The 9,414-nt window shown below is 39.7% G+C and overlaps 1 protein-coding gene across 18 annotated transcripts in view; it reads left to right on the plus strand.

The window, feature by feature from the left end:
- The window catches only part of OSBPL9 (oxysterol binding protein like 9), a 133,446-nt gene that overhangs the window by 73,392 nt on the left and 50,640 nt on the right, over positions 1–9,414 (plus strand). For 3 of the 18 annotated variants that reach the window (XM_014454593.2, XM_006087313.3, XM_006087314.3), the window contains exon 1: positions 7,717–7,879. The exons of 10 other annotated variants lie outside the window; for them this stretch is intronic. In XM_014454593.2, coding sequence (XP_014310079.1) covers positions 7,853–7,879 — 27 coding nt within the window. In that variant the 5' untranslated portion in view covers positions 7,717–7,852. Of the gene's footprint in view, positions 1–7,703; positions 7,999–8,912; positions 9,166–9,414 lie in introns of those variants that run through there. 5 more of the 18 variants (XM_023752766.1, XM_023752767.1, XM_006087315.2 and 2 more) reach the window with 4 other exon arrangements.

Raw genomic sequence — 9,414 nt, forward strand, 5'->3', positions numbered from 1 at the left:
TCTGTAATTATTCTTTGGGTCAAGAAATTGGGCTATAATTGTCCCAAATACTAGTAAATAAGTTTATGTAGGCCACTGTAAATTGTATCTTAGGTGGCTATTAAATTGGAATTTTATTGCTACTGTCTTGTAATTGTATAGTTTTTGCTCTTTACTATTTGTTCACTATCCATTGGCTTTGATCTCAAGTCCCTAGAGAGCAAGGGCATGATACCTTGTATAAGAATATGGCTGAGGGGAATAGGGAGCACTAGTAGAAATCTCATCAGAAATGCCATTGAAACTGTAGATAAAAACATCATTATCCATAAAGGAGATGTGATAGACTTCAGATTTCAAATCATTATCAAGGCTGGAAAAACAATAGAGCCATTCTGAAACTTTAAAAAAATGAAATACTTCTGTATGATAATTATATCTGTCAAACTTTTATTATAGACAAACACAAATTTAGTATTTAGTGTGCAGTTTAGCAGACTAGCTAAGAAATTAGTCATTAGTATTAGGACCTTGATTCTACCTTCTTTTCTATAATGCTGTTTGTCTAACTGAGTAACTAAGATTAATAAAAAAATGTTTAGTATTCTTCGTGGGTGTTGCGCTACTTCACTGAAGATTAGCTTTTTAAAAAAATATATTTTTATTGATTTCAGAGAAGGGAGAGGGAGAGAGAAATAGAAACATCAATGATGAGAGATGCCAGAGCTGAACAGCAGACCCTGAGCGACAAATGAATGGATTACTCTGACACAACATTTGCTGTGAAAGAGAGGGCTAAGGGACTCCCTGGCTAAAGGAACCAGACAGCCCTGATTGCCTGCCTCATTAGGCTTTTATTGTAGCAGCAGTTTGAGATAAAGTTTATCTTTTAGATACAATCAGTAGGGTAAGTAATATTGGGAGGGCACATGTGTTTGTAGTGTCCTTTAAGCAAGGACACCCAAAGATTAAGCATAAGGATTCTTATAAACCCCTGGGGGTCTGCACATGCACAGACTTGTTTGGAAAGGTCAAGGAATAATTAGGGGTGCCAACTTTGGCACTCCCCTAAGTCGGAATTACGATAAACAGGGTGGGCGGTCTTCTGCACACTTCCCTTTTCTCGGAATGTCCTTAGAAACTTTCCAACCAAGTCTCATGCTTCCCCACAGAGAGAGAATTACTGATAGGCTGCCTCCTGCATGCCCCACCCTGGAGATCGAGCCCACAACCCGGGTATGTGCCCTTGACCAAAATCAGACCCAGGACCCTTCAGTCCACGGGCTGACACTCTATCCACTGAGCCAAACCAGCTAGGGCTGAAGATTAGCTTTTAAACATATATTTCCAATTTTTCAATATGCACATATCTGTTTAGTACCATTGTAGTGTTTCCCTGGCCTCAGTTATTTTTGTATCATGTGGAAAAATAGATATGTTTTGTTTTTCTCCCTTGAGGCTCTTTGTGTCCCAAAGGAAATGACTACAATATAGATGTGTCATCTCTTTCATAGGTAAAGGGGTTTGGCGATGTAGCCAGTTATTTGGATCTACTATAACAGGAAAATTCTTCTAAAGGCTATTGCCAATGTTGTTATTACTGAGGGCAGTAAAATTTATGACTCCTAAATTATAACTTAGTAGTCTAGGATTCACTTTTTAAATTAATTCTATTGTACTGGTAGTGGACCACCTATCTCAAACATTGGGAAACAACTACACAGATGGCACAGTTTTATAGAAGCTAAAGGTTATTTCTTTAACTGCCAGAAATTTATTTTAACTGTGTCTTTCTATGGGAATCTCTTAGAACTTATATATTTTCTTACCTTCTCTTTATAAAGTGCATGCTCAATTCAGAACATAAAGAGAATATGTTTCAGAAAAGTTATTTATTTGGTAAATATTTATCAAACACTTCATGTGTTCCATGCACTATTATAGTTTATAGGATATCACTGTGAGTAAATGACATATTGTCCTTGCCTTCACAGAACTCAGTCTAGTATAGAGAATAAAGATAATAATGAGGATTGAATTTTTAAAGACCATAATAATGACATAAGTTGTGCTTTTTAAAATTGTTAAACTATGTGGAAATATATAAAATAAAAGCAGTAGCTTTTCCCACACCCTTTTTTTAGAGATGAATGCATAGTTTTCATTTAACTTCCTAATTCTAATGTGAAGTTAGAATGCATAAAAGCTAGAGCATTTACAATGAAGAGTATGCAGTACAAAGCCATCTCACTCATCTTATGGCAAGGAGCTGTGTACTTCTAACGAAATTTGTCAACTCATGTGCTTTTAATGAAATCTATAAGTTGTTTCAGAAGAAAGTTAAATGACTAATGCAGATTTTACTTGTAGGGGAAATAGTACCTATCTAATTTTTAAAATTGAGTGGTGCTGAAAGGTTCACATAGAAAAACATCGGCCTCTACACTTTCTTTGTTCTGCTTGCCAGACTAGCCATTTTCAACCTTTTTATGCAGCTCTTTTTATAGCATGGTACCTGGAATTTCAGTCATGAAACAGACATGTATTAGGTATGCTAAAGATACAGTGGTAAACAAGGCAATACTGTATACTATCATAGCTATTGTGTGGTGTTTATTTCTAACTTTGAACAAATATTTCTTTTTGTTTCGATCATGTATTGAGAATTGTAAATAATTTACAAACTTTTGGAACATGGTGGCCTTGATCATAAGGTAGGGACTGCTTCTACCACATGCTAAGTAGTTTATTTGTTCCATTTGGCCAAAGTTTCTATATGGAAACTTCTTGGCTGACTTTAATTTTCAGATTTCTGGTTATTGATCAGACAAAATAGTGGAGCTGCATATACTGCTTCCAAGAGTTGTCATTTTTCTATGAAGTATTTTTTAAATATATTTTTATTGATTTCAGAGAGGAAGGGAGAGGAAAAGAAAGATAGAAACATCAATAATGAGAGAGAATCATTGATCGGCTGCCTCCTGCACACCCCCTACTGGGGATTAGGCTCACAACCCTGACATGTGCCCTGACCAGGAATTGAACCATGACCTCCTGGTTCATAGATCGATGCTCAACCACTGGACCACACTGACCAGGGGCAAGAGTTGTCTTTTAATGTTACCTGCTCCAATCATTTGGCCTGAGTTGCTAGGCAAATTCCTAGGGAAACTATGATTTTTTTAAAACCTATTTTTTCTTTTTTTCTCTCCTATTTCTATCATAAATACTTGTCATCTATGTCTAAGATGACATAAGAGGAGGATGTGATTTTAGGTAAACATTAGTAGACTCTCTGGCAGAAATAATATTTTTGAAAGTAGTACATAATACATGAATTCTGTATAAAATGTTCTTTGCATCTTTAAAGCTATAGGTAAAATTGGCCTATTTTTTACTCAATAGACTTCTTGTCATATTAAATACCCCTTCATTCTGAATCTTAGTGTTTGTATTTTTCTTAGATTATTTTATGTAAAACAGTCTGCATCTGATGAGATGCAGTCAGAGGGAAATTTAGAATTTCGTGAGTTTTTTTTAGTTTTTCTTGTTTTGTATTTCTAATTTTATTGAGAAATAATTGACATACATTACTATATAAGTTTAAGGTGGGTGTACAGTATGATTTTTTTTTGTACTTGATCACCATAGTCTGTTCTTCATCTTGAACAACAATAAAAATAAATGCCAGTTTAATTTAATCATTTGGTTATGTAATTCAAAAATAAGTATTGAAGATCCTTTGATACATGGGTAGATAATCAGTTGTCATATATGGGTTTAAGGCATTGGTCACTTAACTTTCTTCTAAAATAACTTGTAGATTTCTTGAAAAACACGGAGTTCCAAAATTTGCTTATAAGTCCTACAGTTTCTTGGAATAAAATCAGTAAAGTTGACTTGTATTGTGTAATTACTCTTCACTATAAATGCTACATCTTTTATGTACACTAACTTTACACAAGGATTAGGAAAATGAGAACTATATACCTATAACAAATAGTTATCTCTAGTATGAAACTGTGGACTATAACTGTGACCTCTTTAGATATATATGCAATTGAAGAAAACTCATTAAGAGACTGTCATAAATCATATTCTCAATTGCCATTACCCTTAATCTTAACACTTAAACCTATCAATAAAAAACTGATAATTGTATCTAAATTATCCAATTAAATTTTTACTCAACTATTTACATTAAACTGTCAAAATGCAGTGCATTAGATTTAGAAACTAGTGACCTATGATGATGGTGATGGGAGATTTGGAGGATACTTGAACAAAAAATAACACTTGGGAAGACACTGTTAAATACAAAGTCCTTGATGACCCACCCCATAGGTCTTTTTGTCTAGTTGGGGAGATAAAGCCTAAGCACATGAAAGAACTGCTAAGCAAGAGTTATATAAATAAGTACTCTGTCTCTTATATAAGGGTCAAACAGTACAATACATAGACAGAATTAGAGAGGTAGGCTTTTTTCCCCTGGCCCGGAGAACTGTGTGATCAGCTAATATTGAATTAAGTCCTTTGACCTGCTCAGGTACAAAATTAGCTGCTAGAAAAGCAGATACTAAAAAAAATTTAAAAGGGTGTCATTGTAAGTTGTGGGATATTAACCATGTCCATCTGGCAAAATGAATGTTTTTTTCCTACATCACTGTTTATAGTTTAATATTTATCACAGAATTATTTATTTTCAGAATCTATTCCCATATGAAATCTAGGCATTTAGCTAAATAACTGAGGATATGATGTTTAACAAAATCAGATACGTAGATCCTTGCCCTATTGAGCTTACAGTCTGGTAGTGAGTAAACATTTATCAAAGAATAATGGAAATAAAATAACCTGATTAAAAATGGGCATTAAATCTGAATAGACATTTTTTCAGAGAAGACATACAGATAGCCACCAGATACATGAAAAGATGCGCAACATTGTTCAAGATCTGGGAAATGCAAATCCGAACCACAGTGAGAGATCAATTCACACTTGTTAGCATGGTTAGAGTTATTTAAAAACAAGAAATAACAACTGTAGGTGAAGATGTGGAGATAAGGGATCTCTTGTGCACTCTTGTGCAACCACTATGGAAAACAGTATGGCGGTTCCTTAAAAATTAAATATAGAACCTCCATATGATTCAATAACTTCACTTCTGGGTATTTGTCTGAAGAAAACAAAAACACTAATTCAAAAAATGGACCCCCATGTTCATTGCAGCATTATTTACAATAGCCAAGATATGGAAACAACCTAAGTGTCTATTGATGGATGAATGGATAAAGAAATTGTAATGCGCGCGCGCGCGCACACACACACACACACACACACACACAATATAGGATATTATTCAACCACAAAAAAGAATGAAATCTTGTCATCTGAGACAACATGGATGGACCTGGAGGGCATTATGCTAAGTGAAATAAGTCACAGAGATAGACAAGCTCATAGATACAGAAAATAAATTGGTGGTTGCAAGAGATGGGAGTAGGGGCAGGTGGGAGAAATGTGTGAAATGTTTTCTGTTTTTTAGTTTAAGTAAATTGAACAAAAAAATTTTTTAAAGAATAATGCAAATAGAAAGCAGAACAGTGTTTGGAGGGATTGACTGCTTAAGGAGCACTGGGAAATTTTATGACGATGGGAATGTTCTATGTCTTACTTGATGGTTACATGTGTGCATATACTTATGAAAATATATTGAATTGTACATCTAAAATGGATGCATTTTATTGTATGCAAATTCAATGAAGTTAAAAAGGAATAACTCAAATGCATGTAAAATAGCTGTGATAAGTTTCACATAGGAGAGTTGCTTGGGCTATGAGAACATAATAGGAAGAATTCACATAGGCAGGGAGATGATGAGTAGAAGTAAATTAAGTGAAGGTTGGGATTGTTGTCAAGGGGAAAGTGTAAAAGACAGAATAAAAGCATGTGCCAAGGTCCTGAGGTTGGAAGGTTTGTGGCAAGTTGTGGAAACTTGAAAAGGGTCATTGTGTGAAGTACAGAAAATGAGGGAGTAGAGCCCTAGTCGATTTGGCTCAGTAGATAGATAGAGCATCAGCCCACAGACTGGAGAGTCCTGGGTTCGATGCCCATCAAGGGCACATACCTGGGTTACAGGTTCCCCGGCCAGGTGCATGCAGGAAGCAACCAATGTGTGTGTCTCTCTCTCCCGTTCCCTTCCACTCTCTCTCAAATCAGCGGGGGGGGGGATATCCTTGGGTGAGGAATTACAAAATGAGGGAGTGGAAGGTATAAGATGGAGCAGGCGGGCAGGAGGGGCTAAACCTTGTAGGCCATTATTAAAGACTGACCTGTATCCTAAGCACAGTGAGAAGCAGTTGAAGTTCTTTAATTGGGGGGGTTGGGGTGTTGAGGGTGTAATGAAATTGGAGGAGCTAGGGTAGATTCAGGAAGACTTTACTAAGATTATTGCAAGTGGCCTGGACCTGTAATTGTGAGGTGTTGATGGAGAGATGTAGACAGAACTGATAAAGTATTTAGGAGGTAAAAATGACAGAACTTGGTGATGGATTGAATGTGAAATGAGGAAGGCGGTAAGGGCTGCTTGGTTTATGGTTAGCATATTAGAGTGGATGGTAGTGGTTTTTGTTTACAGAGATAGGGAACTCTGGAAGAGGACCAGACTTTTGAGGCCTGGATGCAGGAAGAAGTGCTTTTGATATTGAACATTTTGAAAAAACTTGCATAAAACAAACTGAAGGTATCTTTAACACAGAGTTCAGCAAGTATTTATTGAGCCTTTTGTGCAATCTGCGCTATGCTAGTTGTTGTAGGGGGTACCAGTAGAGCACAATTTATTAGACCCTTAGGAGTTTAATAGAGCTACAGGTGTATATAAGCCATAAAGAAAAACAGAAAGAGCAGTAAAGAAGATTGTCCTCCAGGAAGTTAAGGATTTATGCCTGTCACTTCCTGCATTTTAGATGGATAATTTCCTGTTGAGGTCTGAACTTTTGATCTAATTTGACGTTAAGACCTTTGGGTTCCTGAAGCATCTTCCTTCACAAGCCACCTCCATTCCTCACGGAGCTGTAGCACAGCAGAGGCCCACGATGCTCCCGGAGTTTTAAATAAAACAGGCACCAGAGCTTGTTTATGATAGTGTCTCCTCCTCCCCTCTCTCCCTCCCCCCTTCAGCACTTCCCCGCAAGCGAAACAAACAACTTTCCGGAAGTAAGCGAAGGCAGTTACCGAGATGACACTTCGCCCCACAGCTGACAAAACATTTGGAGGTGGTAGGTGTGCCAGAGCCACCGCCAAGTGGAGTGAAGCATGTTTACGTCTGTGACCGGGTCCTCGTCCTCGCGTAGGCGCCCTCTGTGGGAGTCGCCGGCCCAAGGCTGGGGAGCCTAGCGGAGCTCTCTCTCTCTCTCCGGCGATGCCCGTCTTTTCCTGGGGGCGGCAGCTGCCAGTCGCGAGGCGTCGGCCTGGCAGCCCCTGGTCCGCCGGGTCTGGGCGGGGCCGGGGAGCCGAAAGCCCGGCCTTCCTCCGGGTGCCCACCCGCGGGTGGCCGGCGGTCCCGCCTCTCCCCAAATTGGCCCAACCAATCGTCAGCCTCTCACCTCCCTACAGCAGGTGACCCATGGCCAATCGCCAGGGGTCTCTTTGCCGGGAGCGGACAGGCCCAGCCAATCGGGGCGGCCCCTAGGCCGAGCGGGGCGGGACGGGGCAGGGGCGGGGTAGGGGGGAAGGGGTGTCCCGGGGGACCGGCTGGACCTGGCCGCACTGACTGCGCCAAAGCCCTGCGAGCCGCGCGGGGGGAGCAGAAGGGGTGCTCGGAAGCGGCCCCCGCTCCCTCCCTTGGAGGCACAGAGGGCGGGGGCCTTGGCGAATGGCTTTCTTGCTGGCCAGTTGCGGAGTGAGTAGACCGCGAGGGTCTGGGAGAGGGGCCGGCCCTCATCCCTGAGTCCCGGGGTCCCTGCTGTCTGCCCGGGGCCACAGTCGCCCTCTCCCTGCCTCCTCCCCGCCGCCCCTGGGGTGAGTAGGACGGCGTGGGCGTGCAGGCCCCTCTTCCCGGGGGCTCACTTCCTCGCCCGCAGGCGGTGGAGGCTGGGGCTCCGGGCCTCCTGTTCCACCGACTCATTTCGCCACCAAACCAGATTGGAGACTCTTCTCTTTTTCGATTCATGTTTTGGAACTCTGTTTTCCTTTCGAACGCTGTCTGAAGATACTTATTTTAAACACAAGAATTAAGCTTTCTCTTCATGTGGAAGCCTAATTTGACCAGTAGCCCATTAATAGAATCTCCAATTGCAGGCCATTTTCTGTTGTTTTATTTTTGGCATTGTGTTCTTACCTGGCCCAGTTTTTGGGTTGTGTAATGATTATGGGTGTTATTTGTGAGTATGTGTGTGGGAGGAGGGAGGTGGTTTTATGCTTTTGGGGGAGCTTGTGCAAAAATATTGAAAGCTTTGGAATAGTTGTGTGGGGCTAGGTTTAGCTTCTCAGCACCGCTTAGTTATGGAAAGTTGAGTGTAATGAATAGACTAGGAAGCATGTTTGGAATCATGTATTTTTTTTGCAGCGTTCATACTCTATTATGCTATGAATCAGTGAGATGTATTGAACTTCCTTTTGCTAATTTAAAGTAACGTGCTTTTGTTTGTTAAATTGTTTACTTTTAGCTGTGCAGGAAATTAAAAACAAATCAAGTAATTACTTTCCTAATTTCGGTGGAGAAACTGGGAAGAATCTTACAATAGTAGTTGTAGTTTTAAGAGCTTTTGTACTGAACTTTAACTTGGAAATTCTCATCCGCTATCTGTGAATCACCATCTCTCAGTAGATTGCCTGTATTGAACTGAATAGGTGATAAAGCCCTTTAATGAGTAGTGTTAACATCTCTCATTTGCTTTTACTTAATTTTAATTTTTTTTCCACTTTTTGTGCAGTCCAGCAAGAGACAACTGAAATAAAGATACCATATTACCTCTTCTAGCACAGAAGAGATATAAACCACTAAAAATCAGAGTTTTGGCCTGAGAGGCTTAAATGGGAAATGAGAGGTAACAGAGAAGCTGGATCTGTTTCCAGACTGTCTTGAGTTTGGTTTTCACAGAGATGACATGATCACGTGCTCCTCAAGAAAACTAGGCTGCAGAGGTTATGGTCACATCCATTTTGATATTTCTAAAGTTCTGGATGGTATGTGTTGTTTTTTTAATGTGAAAGATTGTGTTTGGTGTAATAATCTAACCACTTAGCTATCCGCAATTGAAATGAAGATCAGCAGAGAATTTAGTACAATGTAAATTTAGTTTAGCCAGGAAAGAGCATTGTGATACTAACACATTCTGCTGATTGGAAAATCTGCCTGTTGCGTGGTTTGCAGGTCTATTGCTTGAGAAAGGAGGATATCAGACTTTTAATTCTAAAAGCAAATTTCTAGAATGT

The sequence above is a fragment of the Myotis lucifugus genome, unplaced genomic scaffold, assembly GCF_000147115.1.
Source record: "Myotis lucifugus unplaced genomic scaffold, Myoluc2.0 scaffold_37, whole genome shotgun sequence".
Lineage (NCBI taxonomy): Eukaryota > Metazoa > Chordata > Mammalia > Chiroptera > Vespertilionidae > Myotis > Myotis lucifugus.